General features: G+C 38.6%; 1 protein-coding gene across 4 annotated transcripts in view; it reads left to right on the top strand.

Moving 5' to 3' along the window:
* mark4b (MAP/microtubule affinity-regulating kinase 4b) overlaps positions 1 to 23151 on the top strand; it is a 105212-nt gene that overhangs the window by 34511 nt on the left and 47550 nt on the right. For 3 of the 4 annotated variants that reach the window (XM_041810592.1, XM_041810601.1, XM_041810621.1), the window contains exon 3: positions 2466 to 2519. In XM_041810592.1, the coding sequence (XP_041666526.1) occupies positions 2466 to 2519 (54 nt within the window). Of the gene's footprint in view, positions 1 to 2465; positions 2520 to 5618; positions 5719 to 23151 lie in introns of those variants that run through there. The other variant, XM_041810612.1, reaches the window with a different exon arrangement.

The raw sequence follows: 23151 nt of genomic DNA, 5'->3' as shown, positions 1-23151 counted from the left end.
TTGAATTTTTGTTTTACTCCAGCTAAAACAGAACTTTTTAAAAACAGAAAATGAGTTAGTCTCACTAAAATTATACTTAGCCTAATAAAATTCTCAAAGTCAGAGTAACACACCAACATGTTAAGGTTGGAAATCATTTAACTCTTACATGTTTACATCTCAGCCAGACCTGAAATGGTCTTGGCTTTGTGCTCCACCCTCTCTTTACAGGTTTTGACATGAAAGTTAAATAGCATAAATGCTAAGCAGAAGTCACATTTCTGTCTGCCATCAGATATCACCATCAGCAAGTGTAATAGTTTGGACTGTATTTGTACAAAAGGCATACTTGTAAGGCAGGGCTATTCAATTTCAAATTCAGCTGGGACAAATTTTAAAATCAAGAAATGTAGCCGGGTCAGACATGTTCGGTGCCCAGTAAGCAGCTGGTAATGTCAAATTTCGAACAAATACAGATTAATCTGATAAAAAATATGCACTTTTTTACATAGTCTCCCTTTAAAATTTGGCAACATGACAAAAGCACATGAAGTGCGTAAAACACAACAGAGCTGTATTTGAACATAATGAGGTAGTAGAATTTTTTTTTTTTTGCCTGAATAGAAATAAAATAATTAGAAAGAAAAAATAAAATGAAATTCTGTAAATAATAATTTTGGTCACGTCTTACTCTTACACAGGCATATCTTAAAGTGCATAAAAACTAAATTTGGACAGTTGTAGCTACAGTTGGAAAGGAAATGTTTTATACTCTGTATTTTGGGGCTATTTCTGTCAGCATTGCTAGCCACGCTTCAAAACAACGCAGTACATTGTAGGTAGACTGTTGCTAGGCTACGGAGAGTGTTGCATTCACAGTCTGAAATACTGTTGGAATTTATGAAAACTTGCAAAACAGGTTTTCCTCTGTGTCTCTGGCATGACCACAGTCTGGTCCACTTGGCAGTTGGTTCTGGGCGGCACATGGCCCCCGGGGCCGCTATTTGAATAGGCCTGTTGTAGGGCGTGCACCAAATATACAAAGCTCTAAAGTTGCTGTTTTCACCGTTTCACTTACAAATATTTAGCAGCTTCCTATTTTGGTAGCAAGGTCAGTATGTGTCCAAAATCACTCCATCGCTCCTACCGTGCATTATAGAGTGGAAATACACTTTTGTACATGATATATGACAGATGGATGAGAGGAGCATGCCACACCTGGATTGGGCTTGGGAACATAGGGTAGTTAATATTTTGAGGATTTTTTTTGCAGAAAATATAATCTATAATACTGTGCTAAGGAAGTACTTAATATTTGTGATTGTTTTGCTAAAAAGTACCCAAACCTTTTATTTATGTACCCTATTTTGTGAAAATACGTCTAGTTTAGTATTAGTTTTCTTCTAAATTCTACCATTATTTTCTGTCCCCTGCCGTTGTCATGGATGTGTATGAGCTGTTGTTGCTGCACATTTTAGCTGTGAGAGGGTGATTGTTATTGTCCACGCCTAAATCGTTTTTGTGTTGTGCAGATGAGTCCACTATATAGTCCACTATAGACAGCTCACTATAGTCAATAGGGAGTAGGGAATGAGTGTGTGAGGTCAAACACAACAGAGCTGAAAGGATCGCCACTTAGCATAGTGGAGTTGGACATACTTGCATCAAGAAATTATTCCTCCTTGGGATTCTACATTAGAATAGGCAGGGACAGGATTCCGTAAAATATCTGAAGCCATCTATAGCTGTAGCTCTAGGTGGAGTTAGTGCTGTAAATGTTCAGTCCAAATCTTGCATTATGCATCAGAGCACATTCCTCAGCAGTTTCATAAAGACAAAGAATGAGTCTCTTTCCAACAAACACACAGATTTCTATTTCCTTTCTTTTTTTTAATTCTTTATTTTGATTTCTATTATTTTTTTAGTCGTATTGTTTTATCTAATTAATCTGATTTATTTCATTATACACTGATTATTTGTGGAATTATTTAATAGGCAAATTTATATTATGTGTAAATATTTAATGCATTTTTATTTTTTACACTGCTTTGGCAGTAACTGGTCTGTTCATGCCAGTAAAGCAAATTGAAATTGAAATTGAGTTTGGAACTGGAAGAGGTTCTTAATGAATACAGCAAAATGAAGATTGAAATGGTGATGCTACTTTTACAGTTCATACTTTTTGATCCTGTTTTTCATCTTATTGATTCAAGTTCTGATGATCAAACAAGACAAGCCGTTAAAGTACATCATCTTTGCTTAAAAGACACCCACAGTTTCTTTCGAGACAAAAATACAGATAGAGCATTCCATTACAGCTTAGAAGGACATGAATAAAAAAACAACTTTTTAGATAAACATAATATTGAGTTTTACACTGGGGTTGTAGGAGGCAGAATTTTTGCAATGTCTACAAGGTGAATTGTGTTATTATTGTGTAGTCTGCATTATATTTCATTCAATTATTTCTTCCCTTTGTTTTCCAGGTTGCAATTAAAATCATCGACAAAACCCAACTGAACCCAACCAGCCTACAGAAGGTGAGTGACATGTTCCTGGATATCTGAGTTCATTTAATGTGTGTGGGCTTTTGTGCTTCTCTGTGTAAGGTCAATGATAGAGACTAAAAAAGGATACAAAGTAAAAGAAATATTCAGCTATCCTACCTATCCTACCTCCTCAAGTTTATCTCATTAACCTCTTTGACTTAATTAATCATGGTTAACATGATCCAAACATAGATTTGGTGTTTTAAGCGTATTTTTGTATGTTTGCATTACATCAGGAGCAATCATTAAGCACGGGAGCATCTTCAGTTGTTCTCCCAGATGATCCATGAATACAGCAGCAGTCTGAACTTTGACCTTTTGGTTGTTGTGAAGCAGTGGAAACGTGTCAGTGTCTGCAGATCTAAGACAAACTTTGTACAAGATAAGGCAGGTTTTGTCATCACTTGTAGTGAAAACGGCTCTTTTAAACTCTCTAGATTTCACTCAGATCTCAGACACATGGCTAGAACTGACATCTTTTTTGTGCTTATAGAATATAGCCATCATTTGTCACGTTAACCCAGCTGGAACTAACTAGGTTAAATGTGCAAGGACGTCACTGTGTGCTCGTCTAGCCAACCACTGGGGTCATTTATAAACTACACGTGTTACATGCATGTCCCTAATGAGATTAAGCGCCGTCTCCTGTCTGAACTTGGCCTGCTGCAGCTATTTATATTTGTCTGTGTGTGATGCATGTGCTCATTGAAGGTGATCTAATGAAACAAAATTGAGCGAGGAGCATAGCCCCGGGCCTGTGCGCGGCTTTCTTACATCATTTCCTTTTTGTTGGCGGTATTTTCATGTCTCATAATAAAGGAAAATCATCACAGCAGGGTTTCAGCATCAGTCTCTGAACTCTTTGGAAATCCTTGCTTATCCCTGTCTGATATTTGCAGTATGCCTCTGGGAACGCTTGATGATTTCTCTGTAACTCCGATGTGGCAGCAGTTGAATAATTTCAGACAAGACATCCTTTTTGTGTGGTATCACAAATAAAATCTATTTTCTTGTAATTCAGTTACAAATACAGAGATTATGTTTGCTCAAAGAACAACATGCATATTTTTACAATACATACACGTGTATATATCTATATATATATATATATATATATATAGATATATATATATATAGATATATACAAATAAGCTTGCTGCCTTGGACTTTTCAGATGTTTGTTAGTTGAATGATGGAGTCTGTATGTTGAGATTAAGCCAGTATAAAGACTGAGTAGATCTATACAGTGACATCTTCACAACTTTACATTATATTGAACTTTTAAGTCTTGTATTAATCTCTCTTTTTTTGGACAGTTCTCCCATGCTCTCTGTCTAAGTGTTTTGCAGAATCCTCAAACAAACAGTGTATCTACTGTAAATGCTGAGTTTTAGAAGAAGAGAAAATTTTAGCTGGTTATGAAACAGACTGAAACTAATGCCTCTTTATGAGCATCAGCATAAAGATTTACTATTTCTATAAAGTTGTTTTCAGGCAAGGTTGTTAATAGTCCACTGCAGAAACAGCAGGGATTGAGGATTTTTGCTTATATCTAATTTGCCAATGTGCCAATTTTTAAAGCACACTTTTAAGTTCAAGGAATGAGAATAAATGAAGACTTCAGCTGGAGTAGGTCTGTTAGTTCTGCTTCACATCACATTCTGTTTTGTTGTGCTTTTATGTAAGGTGTCCATAGGTCCCTTGTAGAGTTGAGATGGTTACCAGTATTAATGATAACATTTCCCCATGGATATCATACCATTCATAATTCAGTTATCATTAGAACCTAACTCAAAATATTCTCCCACAAAAAAAATGTATCCTGGCCACCTCTATCCTTCAGTTTTTACACCTTAACTGCCTTTTAAAGTAAAATCATTTCTTTTTTCCTGAGATTTCACTGTTTTAATCTCAGTTCTCTTCTGGTGCGAATGATCCAGCAAAACAAATTCCCCCTTGGCACTTTTGTTTCAGGGACAAAGCTGCTGCATCCCAGGCTTAGTGCTGCCCAAGTCGATTAGTTTACAGGACTCGGAACAACACACTGCATGTATAATCAACATGGCTTCATCTGACCCCATTTCAGCTCTGGCACGGATTCGTCGGCTGTGTGAGACCACCAAAGAACAAACCCAGACTGAGAAAAAGCCAAAAGACTGATCTGTGTGTAGAAAGTTGCAGTTGCTCTCACAGTTTTTTTGTCTTAGATGTTGTCTGTCTTTGGCTCCAGGTCTCTTTCAGTCTGCTCTCTCTCATTCACAGATACTTCGGCCTTATGTGATAGTTCTGTTCTCACATGTCCTATAAGTCTGTCTTTGTTCAACTCTGGCCTTGTTAGCTTCTTTATCGTACTTTTACTGCAGCACATACACACCCTATCGTCATCAGGGTCGATACTGCAACACAAACATATTCCCACACAGCTTTCCTATTGATGGATATTCAGCTCATTAGCTGACCAGTCCAGACTGTGGTTTGACTCCATTGATAAGAGAGAGTTTGGTTATTGATGGTGTCTGGCTCTGTGTGATTGTTAGAGACATGGCCTTGATACTGGAGATGAACACGGTTTCATCACTCTGCTGTTCTGATCGACTCAAAACAGTCTTTTCTTGATATAATTATAAACACATAAGAGGCTTTTAGTTCCTCAAATTCTGCTTTCAAAAACTCATTTCTGATTCTTAGTATCAGTTCCAGCTGTAATCCAACATCACAATCCTCCAGTGATCCGATTAGGGGCCTCTTTTGACCCTCTAGTCCCTTTCAAAGCAGCCACAGTTGTTTCACACTTTTAAAAGAGTAGCAAACATCTCTAGTAGTACAGTCCAGTCTGTTTGGAGAAAGTTTAGCCCTATGAGGACGTTGTATCATTGTGAAATACCAGACAATAACAGCTTAAACATTTCTGTGTGACTACACACAGTCCGTAATCTAAGTCAGCTAAAAGTAAAGAGGGATAACGTTTTCACAACCCGGCATTGGGTGGAATTTATACCAGCTTGGTTGAGTCGAGGTCATTCTCAAAACACGTTTAACTTCAGGCTGATGGGGGAGAAAATCCAGCGCTCAAAATAAAGAAAAAAGGAGTAAAACCCCAAAACAAAACAGCAAAAACAGATAAACAAAAACAGGATTACAAGAAACTTTGGTGCCTCCCAGAAGAAAAGCTTGGTGAAATGTAAAAAAGGTAGGTTAAAAGAGCTAGGAACATGTGCATTGATATGTCAATTACTGGTGTTACATTTTTGTACATTTTAATATGGAAATAAATTGAAAAAAAAAAAAAAACACTAGTAGTAAGGGTGGACTGGTAGATTTTCATACATTTTTTAATGTAAATGTTAATATGAACCTCTATTTATTTAAGTGTATTTATTTAAGTTTTAAAGAGATTAATTTCTTTGTTAATGAATTTACAGTTTAAGGAGGGAAATGTGTGTTATCTCAGTTCACCTCTGCTTTTTTTGACACTTTTACAGCATTTTCCTAGAACTGATTGTCATACTTTTGGATGTCAGGCAGTGTGAGTGGGAGATAAAAATTACAACCAGGTGAAGGATTCATAAGCAGAGAAGAACATTTATTTGCCGATCACAAAAACAACAAATACTTTAAAATTGTCCCCTGCAGAGGAAAAAAATCAGAAAAAATTAGTCCAACATAGGGGAAAAGGCTCTCCTCATAGCCTCATCTCAACTGTGACACACATCAAACCAGACTGCTAATTGCACACACCTTATATGCTCTGTTACCTGCAGCTCAAATCACAGCCACACTGACTGCAGGTGTGATCAATCTCACACCACCTGCAGCAGGTGAGAGAAAATGCAGCTCAACTGAGAACAAAAGGAAACACTATTCAAATAGATACTTAAAGCAAAGCATATTAACTAAAGAAATACAAATTTACATATCCCCTTGTGCATTATTCAAAATCAAAAGTAATTTAATTAATAACTAAAGTATTTTAAGGTTACTCAGAGTGAGCACCAATTTATCCACCTATGTCACTTAAATACTGATTCTTGTGCAGGAGGAATGCGCACTTTCCTCCAGCACAAGCAATACCCACCAATCTAGGCACTGGGCCTCACAACACTGGTTTATTCTGGCTGGAAAAGGCTGAAATCCTACTCTGAAAAAGTCCAAAAGGCTAAAAACAATCAACTGAAATTGAATGTCTAAAAAAACCCTACACTCACTTGACTCCACAATAAACCTCCAGTGTGTCTTATCACCAGCTGATAAACTGCTGACAGGTCTGAGCAGAGGTCAGACTGAGGTGACGGAGGGTTGTTTGTGTGTCTGCTTTGTTCTCCTGTGAGAACTCTTTTAGTCAGATTTATAGTTTTTTTTCTCAGATCTTTACTTACCTTCTGTTCCAACAATGACAGGCTAGATTGTAGGGCTGGGCAATTAATTGCAAATGAGATTAAACTGCAATATGGCCTGCTGCAGTTTTCAATTCGCAGAACGTGCAAGATTTTTTTAACCTGAAATTTGTGACAAAATCCCAGTTTCAAAGTTTTTTGCAGCAGAGACATTATGCATTACATATGCAATTATTCTAGTGGCATATTTTTAGAAAAGAGTACAAAAAAAATTCCTACTTTCTTCATTTTTGTATGTTTTTCTTGTTCAAAATGTGAGAATTACATTAAAATTATCATTCCCTTTAATACAACAGCTCATATCCAATTTGCCAAATGAGTCAAAATCATCACAATGAGATATTTTTTCAAAATTTTCCAGCCCCAGTTTGATCTAATATTGTGTTGGCTATAGTATAGAATGAGTTATTGCTTGTTTTTGTTGGAAAATACATGAGATGAGGAACTTAAGAAATAACCGCATATCAAATTGCAATATTAGGTAAAAAAAAAAAAAAAAAAAAAAAAAAAAAAATTGCAATTAGATTATTTTCCCAAATCACTCAGCCCTACTAGGATGTGCTCTAAAGTAGTGGTTCTCAACTGGTGGGTCGGGACCCAAAAGTGGGTCGTGAATTGGTGCCAAGGAAAAAATGTGTCATGAAGTCTTTAAAAGTGTGTGGACATACAGTGCATCCTTACATATTTATTAGGGTTTTCAGTGATAATGAGTAAATATTGGTCTTTTTCTCAGGTCTTTCTTTCCCCCTTATATAAAATTGTTTCCCCTAAGATAATTTGGAAATTCATTGAGAAATTTCCATGCTGTCTGAGGACAATTGAGTAAAATAAAATGCTCACTTATATTGATGCACTTTTCAAACATGTTTGTTTTGTTCTTTCTCTCTGTTCACTCAAGTTTTCATCCATTTATAATCCAAGCTGCAGCATTTTTCATCAGAAACACTCTGTTATGACTGAATATTGTTAGAAATATTGTCTTGAATTCGGTCGACATGGAGGGTCCTGACTCTAGACTAGTTGAGAACCACTGATCTAAAGCAGTATTAGAGCTAAGACCACCCTTGTTAGTGTTTTCATTTTGCAGCAGTGTGGTGGTGGAGTGCTGCATAGTGCAGCGCTTGGCTGCATGCTTTCCTGTCCTGTCAGCAGGATTGTAGTTTAGGACCCATTGCATGCTGCCAGGTGACATTGTCTCTTTGTCTCTCTGTATAAATAATCTCATTCAGCTGTAAATATCTTAATAACGTACAACCTAAAATATTTAAAACCATTAAAAAACAACTAGGTCTTGTTCTTGTTCTCTAAGCTGTTAGAAAAATATAAACTCTCTGCTTATTAATGAGAGGAGTTAAACACACAGTTGGATTATGTTAGCTTTGCTAAAGCAGTGGTTCTTGAGCTTTTCAGCCCAGGACCCCAAAAATAAAGGTGCAAGAGACTGGGGACTCCTACTGTACCTGGAGGTGGCTGAACACAGCCATGTACAATCTAGAATAGTCGTGTGCAGACACATTGTTGTGTGGTAGAAAGCTGCTAATTAAGTCCTTATTTTTGATAAAGGCCTGAATCGGTCCAACATGAGCTGAAACTGAGGTGTGTTCCATTAATCAGCCTTTTGTCTCTAAAGGGATGTTGATTTGTTTGTTTCTGTAGCCTAATAGAAATGCACATAATCTGCATTGTAATTTTCACAGCATCAATATTCAGTAGAAGTAGTTTTTACAAGAGGGACCCAGAAACACACAGAAGCTTCTGTCGACTCTTTAATTCTCTGAGCAATACTCTCTGTTTCCTCTCTTCACATTGTGTTTTGCCTCAGATTACCCCAGCCCTTCTTTCTCTCCCTCCACTTCTCTTTTTTTATTTCTCTTTCTCCTCTCTTTACTTCACCCTCTCTGCTCTGTGTCCCACTTTTCCCTCTTTTCTCCCCGGGGTGTGTGTTGTAGTTAGAGCTGTGCTGTAATCATGACTGCGCTCTCTACTTTCATTAGAGCTGTTTTCACACATGCACTCTTAGAAATTTCTAGAAAATTTTAAGAAGGTTGCCCCTGAAATCTTCCTGAGTTAGTAGTTGGCTCTTGGTCCACAAAGAGACAGTATATTGGGGACATAAACTGCTCCAAGTTTCCAGGAAAGTCAGCTGTTCCAAAATTTCACCACTGAAATTGCTGCATTATTCCAAACATAAAAAAAAACAAAGCAGGAAAAAACTCCAGAAATGTGACCAGTGTTGGGCTAGTTAGAAATAGCAATGCATTAAACAGTTAATTTTTTAAAGGTTATGCATACATTGCCAAATTCTCATTTTATTTTCTCTTTCCAAGAGACAAGACAACATCACGCCAGTAGAGTTGTCTTGCTCAAGTGTGCATCTAAAGGGGCGTTTGATTTGTTTTTCTCTCCCACTTTTATGCAGATAGCTGAAGAACTCAAAGTCATGTATTTAACAATAGCTATGTGAATAGTAACAAGTATCTCGGGGTCTTGTTCAGGAATCATTCATGCAGCACTGGCAGTATTGCAGGCGTTGTAAAAGTAAGCAAAAATGGGTTAAAGTAGCAATAAACATAATTGAAAAGTGGCAAAAAATTGGCGAAAATGGGCAAAGTAGGTGTAAAATGGACAAAATTGGGTGAAACGTGGCTAAAAGGGTGAGAAGTGACCAGAAAAAATTGTTGCAGGTGAAAAAAATGGTCAAAATGTGTAAAAACATTGCAAAAATTGAGAGGCAAGTGACTAAAATGGGCAAAATTCCGCAAATAGGTGGGAAAATGGGCAAAAAAGCAGCAAAGAGAGGCAAAAATGGGTGGAAGTGGCATTTAATGGCAAAGAAGGGGAAAAATGCAGGGTAAAAGGGGCGAAAACTGGTGAAAAAGAGAAAAAAATAGGGTGACGGGGCAGAAATGGGCAAAAAAAATTGGCTAAAGTAGTAAAAATGGATTGAAAGTGGCAAAAAAGAAAAAGGTGCAAAAAACTGCAAATAAGGGCAATGGAAATATACAGACAAAATAAAAGCTGACAATAAAGTTTGATAAATGAAGGCTACTGTGTAAGTGTGGGAAACAAACTGATTGTGACTTGCAATAGATAATTACTGAGGTCAAAGTTTCCCTTTTGAGGCTTTCCTGGGGGAATAATATTTCAAATTAAGACATAAAAGAGCCACAAATCATCACAAGAGCCAAGCATTGTGTATCACAGCCTTAGACTAAGTGTTCAACTGCAGGCCAAAGTCATCCATGCAGGCTTTGTGACGTGTTAAGTTGATGTTTGTCACCTCCAGCAGCCCCTCCGATTTTTAAGAGGTTAATGATAATTTCAGTGTCAGAACACTGACAGACAGCTGACAGCGATTATAATAACATGAACTAACTAATGCTAGCTAATCATCTTTACATAAGCAACGAAGAGTTTCCTTTACTTCCCAAAAAACATTATTATTGACTCAAACACACTGTAAATACATAAAATTGTCCATTATTCTGTAGACTTTCATCCTGGTAGCGGTCTAAGAGGACATACTCTTCACTACTGTAGATATGATGTTATGTTAACATCACTTTAGGGAGGTTCTAGCTTGATTTTTTTCAGATTTTAAAGATTGAGATAGTGTTCTGGGTGCTGTAAAAGGGCCCACAGTGACAAAAAATGTATGAAATTATTATTTCTTTTTCTCTGGAGTTGTAAACATGTTGTTTTGAAGAGATGGAGAATAAAAAGCCTGGTGCCACAGCTCCATGCAGCGGCCAATTGTAGCTTCCACTGTTCTAAGCTTTTGTGCCCTTCAGCCCTCTGCGCTGGTCAAGTGACTGAAAGCTATGGATGCTGCAGCCCCCTTCTGGAGGCTGGGAACTAATGGTTCAGGGCTTTACTGTGCAAAGTGAGATAATGTGCATGAGGACCTTTGATATATTTAGTCTTTTTCGATGCCTTAAACACTTCCTGGCTGAGTAACCACCACATAGGACCAATTGTTTAGTTGTGCACTCTTCTCTGCAGTGTGGCGGTGTTGCTGGATAATCTGCCATACTATGCAGGGCCCCATCGAAAGCCTGGTGTTACTTTGGGAACAGGAGAATTTTGTCGGATGCCGTCCAATGCTGTGTGTGCACATAAAAGAGAAGTGTGTGCGTGTGCGTGCAGGACAGTGCTCAGGCCACCATCTAATGCTGTGAAGTGTGTTTTGTCCCTCGCTCAGGCCCCCTCAGCCACGGGAGCTGAATTCCAGACAGGCAAACAAAAGGGGCGGCTGAGCTGAGGCGGGGTGGGGATGTTGTGGGGCCTTGGCACAGGAGCGGGGACCCTGAGAAAGACAAGATACAGAGCAGAACTGAGGCGGACAGACCTACATACATGATAAAAGGCAGATCAACTTTTAGCTCATCACGGTCTCTGCTCCGCCTTTGTATGCACGTGTAATGCCTTTATCTTGTGCTATTGTCTGCAGCATATTGTCCCTGCATGGGTGTCTGCACATAATCATATTGTTGCTCCTGTATGCATTGTTGTTATTGTGTGAGTGTGCAAAGGGAATAAGAAGACAATAAAGCGACAAGAGGGCAGACGGACAGAGAGCAGAAGGTTTCCCACAAGCAGCAAGGATGTCCAGTCATTTCTCATACTGTTCTCCTCTTTATTTAGCCAACATTTTTATATCCCTTCTTATTTAATAAAGCTGAGTCAGACTCTTTATGATCTGTCAAATAGGGAGCTTTAAGAGGCCTGAATTAAACTCCATCTTCATCAATGATTCAGCTCCTCTCATTGACAGGCCTGAGCTTCGATTCCTGCCGTACATTAATGGAACGGAAGGATTGGGAGGAGGTGTTCATATATTAGGCCTTTTCTTCTGATAATGTCGAAGAGCAGCTCTCCCAGCAACAGACAACAAAAGGAGAAACAGGGTCAAAAGTCTATTCAGATGTCCCCCAGCGACAAGCAGAGGAATGGAGGAAAATCCTTGAGTAATGTCGCTCATTAAAGTCACAAAACATTCAGCAGGAGGCTGAACATTCACTTCTTTGGCCTTTGCTTTTAACCCTGTTTCAGCATATGCTATAATGGCTCCAGGACTGCTGGATTTTCTGCTGTACTCTGTTCAAAATCAGTTTGAGATATTCCTGACATAAGCAATGACTTCAGTTAATAGACAGTGATTGTTTTAATGTAGGAAGTCTGTTTTTAAGATATTTTGTCTGGACGTCCCATTAAAAGGGGAAGCGGTATCCCTGTGCCTCAGTCCTTGTCTGTTTCGCCCACTTACCAAATGTTGCCAATTCAGACAGTGCTCCTGGTTGAAAATGAGACGTGTTATACCACAAATACTTAAAATAGTGGAGAATTTATAATTCTTATCACCTGGTATTTAACATTACAGAATATTTTAACATCAGCAGACTTTCAAACTTTGTGGAACGTCCTGTTAATCAAAAAATATGAGTCCACTATTCAAATCTGTGCTAAAATTGGTAGAGTAAAAGTCAAGTAGCGGGCTCAACAAGCAGACAGATAGTTATAATATGATGCCTTCAGGGTCAGCTCAGTAAAATGACTGTTAGGTAACCTGACACACCAGATGGATTTGTTCCATACACCCTTCTGGAAAACCTCCGATAGACAGCGTTTGGAAAAGGACAGAGCCTTTGAAAAAAAAAAAAAGAAACTCTGAGGTTGATTGGATGAACGTTCTGTCTGTCACATCTTTACAGGCCAATCAGAGCAACAAAACATGACCATGGCCAAACCATGGCGACTGTAGACATGTCAGTACTCGACCTTTGTCGTTTTTGAAAAGAAAACAACTCACTGCTGTTCTTTGTTCTTCTTTTAATGAAGAAGTGTCATCAAGTTCTGATAAAACTGGCACTTTAGCAACATCCACGCTAATCTCTTCCACTGTAATTGCACCAGCCTCTTTTCGCTGCTTGCTTATGTCATGACTCTGCTGTGCCCGAAAGTACTGCCCCTCGATGCTGATTGGTCCTGTCACTTTTTAACCAGGCCCAAATGGTACAGATGGGAGCTTTGCAAGATGGATTCACCAGTGAGAAACACAGAAACAGGCGAGTCCATCTGCTTTGCAAGGTTAACTGTTAGGCAGATGTAAATAAAATGTCATGCCATGTTAAGTTTGGAGGGGTTGTACTTTAAGCTGGTAGCCATAAGCTTGGATGTTCCTGTAGAAAAGCAGCAGTTTAATCAGACCTCGGCCACACATCTTTATTAAAACAAGAGCAAGGAGCCACACTCTAAACTTCTCTTGGCTGAGAGGACATTTTCGCTCTTCTCCTAATCAACCTCACTGTTTTTTCTCTGCAGTATAAAAAAAAATAACAGATGGAATCATGACATTTTTAACTTTCATGCTCGAGATCTATTCTATTGCTGTTCTATTGCTCGAGATGACCAATAGAACAAGATATATAGTGGTACTGATAAGGGCTCAGGTTGAAAAGGAGTAAGGCTGAACGATTTGCAAAAAAAATCTAATTGTGATTTTTTTTTCCCACAATATTGCGATTGCGATTCAATATGCGATTATTCTTGGGTTAATCTTATATATTTTTCAACAAATTCAAGCAATAAATAATTCCATAAATAAGACCATGTGTATTGAAAACAATAAAATTATTTCCGAAGCAATTAATCCATAGTAGCATGAATCTGAATATGCAACAGGCTTTAAGCTATAAAGGAGGCGGCTGGGGTGGAGGAGGTGAGACTGGCTACCAGCTGATCACAGCTGGGGTATGACTTTCGTAAAGTAATGGTAGGCTTCAGTTTAGATAGAATGAGCTAACTATTTATTTTAACTATTATTTTGTATTTTTAAGTTGGATTCCTGTGCTGAAGAGCACCAGAGGGATACATTTTTCCAAGGCGTTTTCAATTTTTCCATGCATCAGCTTTTTGACAGTGTTTCATTATTATTAGTTTGATCTTTATTGAAACATAAAAAGTTTATAAATCAGTGTCTTCATTCAACTAAAAACTACCAAATGTGGATTATTCCGTCTATATCACTCAGCCCTACTTTTGTGTTTAAAGGTGAGAATTGAATGTTTTTTATCAGTGCAAATGCTACTGGCTGATGGGGGGGAAAATGTTTTGATAATAGACTGAGTATTACTCAGAGTAAACACACACACAGACACAAACAGAGGGGTATTCACAGAAGGTGCCGTGACGCAGGAGCGGAGAAAGGCCTGTGTGTTCAGTTGTGCCTCTCATTCCGTCGTTCTTTGTCTTTCACTGCCTTCTCCCTGTTTTCTATGAATTTCTCTGGTCTCATGATTGGCTATGGCTGATAAGAGGAAGTGTGTTTCACATTGTGCCGACTTCTGTCGTGTTTGAGACGTGTCGTGCTGTGGAGATGCTACAGGGCTGTCTGTTGAAAAAAAAAAAAGCCTGCCAGACAAGCGTTATCATTTCCTCATTTCTCCATTTCAACACCACTGTCTTTGTGTGCTACCTCTCTCTCTCCCTCTCTCTCTCATACTTGTGTGCAAAGGAGGCCTGAAAACACAAGTAAATACAGCCTGGATAAACAGGTCACAGGTCAACAGACTGGCAGACCAGACACATGAATCAAACCCACACTGCTCTCAAAGTGTGAAAGAGAAAAGAGGAGAGAAAACCTTGACTTTGGGTCATTATGGTGCTTTGTGTAAATCCTTGTGGGAAAGGAACAAGAGCTCTGACTGAGCAGTTGATTAATAATTCCTGGCAGAGGATGGCCATGCTCTGAAGTTGACTAATGCTGTCTGAAAGAAGGAGGAGACTGTGAAAGAGGGGGTTGGAGGAATGGACCGTTTATGATACGGAAAACTTTTCTGGAAATGAGAAATGCTGTGGTTTAGGAAGTTTGATATTTTGTCTGAGGGCTGTTCCGGAAACCAGAAATCAATTCTTCTTCACTGCTGGAAACACTGCATGCAGAGCTACCAGTTTTAGAGCAGTGTAGAAGAAACAAACGACCCACTGCAGCAGAAAAGAAGGGTGGCTGCGTGACAGTTTTTCTTTTAATGTGATTGTTAAAATGTCTTCCAGACCGTTGCTGTCGTACAAGACAAGAAGAGACACGGTTTATCAAAAGTTAAATAACATTTGAAACATACATCGCTGCCCCGTACTTGTTATTCCTCTTGAAGCGAGCCATTGTACCTTCCCATTGATGCTATAGATGCCTTTGAATCCCTTGTAGCAGCATTTTCAGTGAACCTAGAAGTAACATGACTTTTGGGGACTTTAATTATTAGATCCACACCAGTTAATGTGACATTGAACATCTTTTTATCCATTTTAATTGAATTACGATCATTTATTACCACTAGCTTGAATGCTAACTTGAATGCTAACCGCCATATTGTTTTCCCTTTGTGAGGGTCTGTCAGCCAGTTGCAGGCTGTTCCATAACCACATGCCTGTCCAAATAGAGCATAATGGAGTTAGAGAGAGCCTGTGATGCGGTTTTTTATTTTAATATTTAGAAGTAAAACTTAGTAATCAGCAGCAAAACAACCTTAGGGTCACAGAGATGCTGAACGTTATGATTCTATTTGTTGAGTCATGTTCTGAGTCACATATAGGTCTAAAATAATCGTCTGCACAGTCAGTCCAGAAAGTTCACACTGGTATCGGATCAGTAATCGCTATCAAATTAGATACAAATTAGATTAAATCACAATATGGCCTGCTGCAATTTACAAATTGAAGAAGTTGCAATATTTCTTTAACTTGAAATGTGTCAAGATACTAGTGTGATATGTTTATTTTTGCAGCAGCAAAGATTTACTGCACATTATGCAAACATTCAAGTGCCAACACAGCGGTCCATTTAAGTATGACATACTTCTCACTAATCCCTGCTTGCATTAATGCTGATGTACCATGCTGCTGCCAGTAAAGCTTCATCTCCTCCACCCCAGCCGCCTCCTTTATAGCTTAAATCTTGTTGCACCCTCATATTCAGATTCATGCTGCTATGGATTGATTGCTGAAATTATTTCATTGTTTTCAATGCGTGTTGTCATAAATGCATCTGTCCATGGGGTCTCTAGCTATTCAATCTCTGGAAAGTCAAAGCATGCTGCTTGACTAACCCAGGGGAGCAGAGCCTTCTCTGCAAAGCAAAACTGCATCCATCTTTCAGTAAAATGGTTAGATGTATGATGAGTGTGTTCCTAATGGAAAGTAAGTTATAAATAGAATGATTTATTGCTTGAATTTGTTAACACTATTGTTAACAATATTTGATAACACAAAATGCATGGGACTATTGACATGTCCACTGTCTGTGAGTTTTTCAAAGTGAAATAAGACATTAAGGAGCAGTACTGGACTTGTTTTACACTAGTGTGGCTGCAGGGAGGCTGAACCAAAATGTGCTGAAAGGACATAAATCAGGAGATTTATCGTGATTTAATTTTGCACTAATGATGAATAATAACCGCACCAGATTTAATGCATTTATGCTGTCAGACCTGATACCTATATGATGTTCCAGGACCCACAAGGCTCAATAGCAGTAAAGTTGAGCTCAGGTGTTATTGATTTAGGGCTTTCGAAAACTGCTGAACTAAGTCTGTATGGAACTTGATTGGTATCTCCATCCCTCGCTGCAATACTGGATTTTAATCTATCAATATAATTCCATCTGGAAATCAGTTGATAGTAATGCCTGTTTTGACACCACAGCAACAAAAATAGAAGATCTAGGTAGTTGTTGTTTGGTACCTTCTTGTTTTCAACTGCCTAAAAGGAAGGCAAACTCCGCACACTGTCTAAATGGAACTGAAATGATGCCAATGTATTTGTGTTGTTAAGACTTTTGTCTCTTTCTTTCTGCTTGTAACCAACTTTAGTTAAAATTAGGACTAAAGATCTGTTTTTAAAAGCCTTTATATATTTTGGTAATTTCAATCATTAAAGCTACAGAGATTTTTTAGAAGACAAGGCATCAATAAGTATCAAAGTATAGGAAATGTTCACCTTATTTTACGTAGCAACAGCTGTGTGTGCGTGTCTGTGTGTTGCTACTTGCATGCGTTTGCTGTTCCATAACTCCCCTCAGCCCCCTCCCCTTCAGCCCCTAGGATTAATACCTGTGTTGGCATGGCAACTGTGATGCAGGCCATCGTCATGGAAGAGAACCAGGAAGAGAAGAAAAAGAAGGCAGAGTGAAATAATTCTGTTGGATGAATGCTGTATTTTATAACGAGACTGACATAAAAGTGTAATAAAAACTATATTTTTGCCACACAGCAGGACGTTACTGCATTGATGAGCTGGGGACTGATTTGACCGTTGGATCAATACCAGTGACTCGACAATTTCCCGGCCAGCTGCTGACGTTTCTGCTTCCAGTCTCTTTTCATCATTGTCTTGGAAACAGTGCCCAGCTGTTATTTTTATCTTTAAAGCTGTAGCATCTCAGGCTGAATTCTTCCATTATTGAGAGAAATGATCAGAAAACAGGGAGAAACCTGGGAGGAAAAGAGGTGAAAGAGTGCAGAGGAGGAGAGAGAGGCATAAAGAGGTGAATGAGTGTTTAGGGGAGAGGTGAGGGAGGAGAGACTAAGCTGATAATTCTTCTCAAAGCTCCGATGAACAGCTGATGCATCATGCACTTAATTCAATTACACACACTCCCAAAGGACCTGCAAGAGTATTTATGACAATGCAGCTTCCTGTTTGCAGATTCAAAGCATCTTACAAATAAGAATAGAAGCAAGACAGAGACCCGATTTTTAATGTGAGCATTTATCAGCTGGACAGTTTTAACATTTGAGGTTTTAAAAAGAACACACTTAATCACTAAAACTGAATTAGTTTTTCCTCTGGAGCTCAAATTGCTGTTATTTTCAGCAGTTTTCACATCAATAGGACAGTTTTGTTAGCCCAATGGGGGGGATTTAAGTGCATGTTTATTTTTATAAATACTGTAAAGTCGAGGTCAGATACAGTCTTATCTGCTATGGTGGTCACTGTGATGGTCTGAGCGATAACAGAAACATAATTTCATGACTGACAGACATGACCGACTACAAGGTGGTACCCGCCCAATCATCATGAATGATGCTGGAGGGAGGAAGATGGGCGGGGCTAAACGACACCTGCAAAGAAGACGGTTTACAAACATACTGCAGTGTTTTTGACTTTTTAAAAAATATATATGTTTTGGCTTTTTATGCCTTTATTTATAGAGGAGGACAGTGAACAAAATCAGAACCAGGGAGGAGAGAATCAGGGAGAGACATGCAGGAAAGAGCCACAGGCCAATCTGGAAACCCAGGCAGCTTTGGGTGTGACCTAATCACTAGGCCCCGCCCTTCCTTTTTCTTTGTGTTGAAGGTTTTGGACAGTATTCATCAGCAGTACGCTGTATATCAGTGATCATCAACTGGTGGCCCGGGAGCCTAAAAATTGCATGCATTTAATAGAAAATAAAAAATATATACAAATACATGTTAATTAGACCATTTACAAAATGTCTTTTGAGTTTATAAGAAAATTTGGCCCCAAAGGGCCTGCTTAGGAAAAATCTGGCCTTTGTACAAATGTAGTTGATGACCCCTGCTGTATATCGATGCTCAAACAACATCACTCACCTTTTGGAATGACTCACTTAATATTCCATAATCACAGCAGTTGAGCCTGAGTTTGTTGTCTTGTTGTTTTTGTTTTGTTTTTGTTGATGATGATGAGGCAGTGTATCACAACCATCATCCTAGGGTGCAGTGCGATAATAGTGGCAGCAAGGAGCCACAGAAATGTTCAACCAACATTATCTAGAGATGCAGAGATGCATCAATTTAACGTCAGTATTGACAAATATCAGCCATTGGCAAATAATGTGAGCATGAAAAAATGCCAGTAACAGATGTTTATCTCATGTTTTGTGTACTTTTATGCTAGCATTTAGCACATCTAAGGGCTGATTCTGACAGGAAGTTTATTACTGGGAAGAAGTTGAGACCTGTTGGACAAACTCTGATTGTGGGGGTCTTACATCATAGAAATTGGAAGAAAACGTTGATTTCGGCCATCACCTAAAATGTTATTTTACACAATGAGGCATCCGCATCAGTCCTGATTTTTGCCATCGATGAGCATTTAAAAGGATAATTTTTAACATGAGCCATCACTCTACAATCAGTGCATTTACAGAAAGGATTTACAAGTAGGTATCTCTCCTGTCCTTTACATGCAGTGAATACATAATTTTTTTTTAAGTGGTAGACAAATATACTTGCTTGGCTCTAGCTATACCTTGGTTGCACTGTGCTGTACTAGCATCAATTTCCTTGATGCTAATGCTAACAGGAGTTACTGATCAGGTTGCAGAAGTGTGTCTGCTGTTTTCCTCCGCCATTTCTCTTTTATTTGGTCTGTTGTGAAAGTCAGTCAGTCTATCTTTGTCTGTCTATTGCCAATACTTAACAGAAGTTATATTAAGACACTTGTTTTTACCTATAATCCAGGTCCAGGCACTCCAGATGGTTTTAAAAGGCCTTTGTATAGGGCTAGAAACGTTAAAAATACTCCCCTAAGTATCAGCTTTAAATGTTTTTAGACTTTGAATCAAAATCCTTCTACATTTTTTCAAACCATCTTAAGTGCCTGGAGCTGGATCATATACCAATGTTTGTTTTTTAAACCCTTTTTGAAGAGAATCCAGTCTGAGCACCGATGGTTTTAGGTTTTTTAGAAGACCAGCTGTTTTCTTTCTCATTCATGTCCAAACTATGGCCCCGGGGGCCAAGTGCGGCCCGCAGCCCATTTTTGATTGGCCCGCAGCAAATTCTAGATAAAATGAAATGTGGCCCACATTAAAGCATGAAGCTTGTGCTTGACTGTGTTGTACTTCTTGTTTTCAGCACAAGGTAGTACTACCATGTTAAATCTGTAAACAAACATTTTGACTAGAAGATAATTTTATTAATAATGTCCTGATGGGTTATCACAGTAAAAAGCAGCATCAATAACTTTTCAGGGGCAGATCCAAATCTGATTGGCTCCCCAAAACCCTGAAAATGACTGTCTATTTGCCCTGTCAGCCATTACGTAGCCATTTCTGCATACTCAATCTCTAAGCATGTATTAACTTACATTGAATTTGTCTTACTAACTTTAAAATCCTCATGGCAAGGAATATGAAAGTGGCCCCACCATCCTAATATATTTCTGTATGTGGCCCTCTGTGGAAAAAGTTTGGGCACCCGTGTTCTAGACTTTCTGTTGGGAAGTTGTGAGGCATCCCAGTTAAGGGCTTGGTTTTCATGAAATTACAGGAATTATTTTTGGGGCAGATGAGTCCTTAAAACCTACAACTGTCTGATCTGGCTAAATCATGCTCAGAATATGTAGTTTAACCTCAACTTACCACAAAAATTTTAAAACTGAAAAAGCATCACATTCTTTCAGAACCAAAGCTGAAACTTGTAAATGAACCAGGAAAGGCTAATGATATCTACATGGACATACAGCCATAATACCAGGAGCCTGTTGGAGTGTTGCTGGTACAGTTTGTAGGTAGCAGCAGTGTCAAAGAGCATGAGGCTCAGACTGTGGTGTTTTTGTTTTTAATGATCACAGATCTGCATCTGTGTTTGATTGGAGCACAGTGAGGCTTGAGTTCAGTGGTCATCTCAGGTCAGATGTTCTGGTAAGTGCTTTGCATGTGATGACGTGTCAGTGGAGGCTCAGGAGCTCAATGATTTTAGAGGCATTGTTCCTGCTGCTGACAGTGAACATGGTGGGAGAAAAGGCCTGCATGATATGAGAAAAATGTGCACAACATATATATGCAAAAAATAGATTAAAGTCAGAATCACATTAATTATTGAATTTTTATGAGGCTGAATTTAAAAGTGGCAAAAATTAATGCAAATTTCCCCTACAACCATTTTAAACACAGCAATCCTGCTGTGGGGGTTTTCTTCTGTGCAACCTCTCCACTGTCTTCGGTTCAACAACGCTGCTGGCGGCTGGTCCGTCCTGGCTCAGCAGTCACACTGCTAACTAGGGCTGAACATTTAGCAAAAATATGCGATCATTCTCGGGCTAATATGTATTTTTCGACAGATTTAAGCAATAAATAATTCTGTAAATAAGACCATGTGTATCGAAAATAATGAATTTATTTCTGAAGCAATTAATCCATAGTAGCATGAATCTGATTATGGGGGTGCAACAAGCTTTAAGCTATAAAGGAGGTGGCTGGGGTGGAGGAGATGAGACTGGCTATCAGCTGATTGCGGCTGGGGTACGACTTTCATGAAGTAACGCTAGGTTTCATCAGTTTTAGATGGAATGAGCTAACTAACTTTTGCTTGTATTGCAGATGTGATGTCATTTGCTTTGTTTAAGGGCGTTATCATTTTTATGTCACTATTTTGATTTTGTTTTGATAAAGAAAAGCATACATAAAACACAAAAAGGAGGATTTTTGTAAACCATTATAAAAATTGACACTTGAGTGTTTGCATAATGTGCATAAAATCTCTGCCACTGCAAAACTCATTTATTAAACTGGTATTTTGACACATTTCAAGTTAAAGAAATATTGCAGCTTCAATTTGACAAGTGCAGCAGTGATTTAATCTAATTTTCAACTAACTGCCCAGCCCTACTGCTAACATTGGACAAACTTCACTGTTGATGCATGGCTGTCCCCGCCATATTGATACATTCTCTGTACTATCGAAATCAGAGCTCAAATGAACCTTAAGAAAATGTTGCCAGTCTTTATGTTTTTAAAATAACCGCAATACATCAAGAATTATGTGATTGTTTATTCAGATGCTCTTATTGTGATCAGGATAGAATTGTGATTAAGCCCTATAGGAAGTTAGTAGAATGTAAAATTGTCTTGAACATGTGGTTGGAAGCTTGTAATACAAACAGAGCCTTATGTGGTTGCTGTTTATTTGATTATTTCTGTGTCTTTGTGTCTAATCTTGACACTTGTCTTATATTTGGCCGTACAGTGCTGCCAAGTCACTGTGAGTGTACCTGCAGTTGTAGAAGGACTTGTGTTAGCGTGGGTGAACTAAACGGCTGTTTTTTTCTCAGGGCTCATTGACTACGAGGAATCAGTCTCAAGTGATAGGAGTGAAAACATGCACACAGACCAGACAGGCATGCACACATCGCTTCAGGGAACTGTAAAGTTATGTCATCTTGAAAATGTTGTTGCCTCACTGTGGAGAGTAAATTCCTTTAACATGTGGTTTAACGGAATCTCACATGTTGTTGAAAAAGATGAGTTACAGGCAGAGAAACAGGAAGAAACACTTTTCTGTGTAGTTTTCTGCTTCTGTCATCATGAGAGGTAATACTCTGCAGATGTTCAATGTAGTCTAGTATGAAGCGGGTGTTTGACAGATAAATGCATGAACATTTGCTATTTTATGGTGATATACTTTACTCGTGTTTCTCGCCTTTAAATGCACAACTGAATGTAAATAAAGTGAACATCTTTGTCATCTTTGCACTCTGATAGAAATGTTTAAATAATAAGCTCCATCTAATTGCTAGTCAGTCAGTCAGTATAGTGTCTCTGTGTGTCTTACCTTCATGCTGACCACCAACAGGTTTTTAAATGTAAATTCAGCTCAGTTCTGCTCCTTCCATATAAACTACTAAATCTCAGCAGCTGGACATAAAAGGTTGCTGCCTGTTTGATCCCTTCATCACTGCACACATGGTGTCTTAGTGTAAAACTATGCATTCAGACGGGTAGTAAAACCTACAGGCACATTTTTTCTCATTTAGCTTTGAAAGTAGGGATGCACAGATGCATTGGTTTAACATTAGCCATCAGCCCTTTTGACAAACATTGGCTGCAGATGTTTATTTGTTGTATCCAAACTATTGTCGAAAATTGATTTTTAAAAATCAGACTTGAATATCATCACTCACCCTCTCCTGTCACAGTGGACCTTCTGTTACTTCACTGTATGGTCAAAGCAGCTAAATTTTGACTCCTCTCTCATTTCTGGTTTTTATGCTACTAGCTACACAGATTAGCATAGAACTAAAGTTTATAGCTAGGCCCATAGCAGGGGTGTCCAAACTTTTTCCATTGGGGCCACATGTAGAGATATATAAAAATGGTAGGGCCACTTTCATATGCCTCACCTTGATGTTAAAGTAAGTAAAACCAATTTAATGTAGGTTAAGATAAGCTCAGTGATTGGGTATGCTTAAACGGCAAGTTGATG

Source organism: Cheilinus undulatus, linkage group 2, assembly GCF_018320785.1.
Source record: "Cheilinus undulatus linkage group 2, ASM1832078v1, whole genome shotgun sequence".
Classification (NCBI taxonomy): Eukaryota; Metazoa; Chordata; class Actinopteri; order Labriformes; family Labridae; genus Cheilinus; species Cheilinus undulatus.
This window is presented reverse-complemented; position numbering and strand designations above follow the sequence as displayed.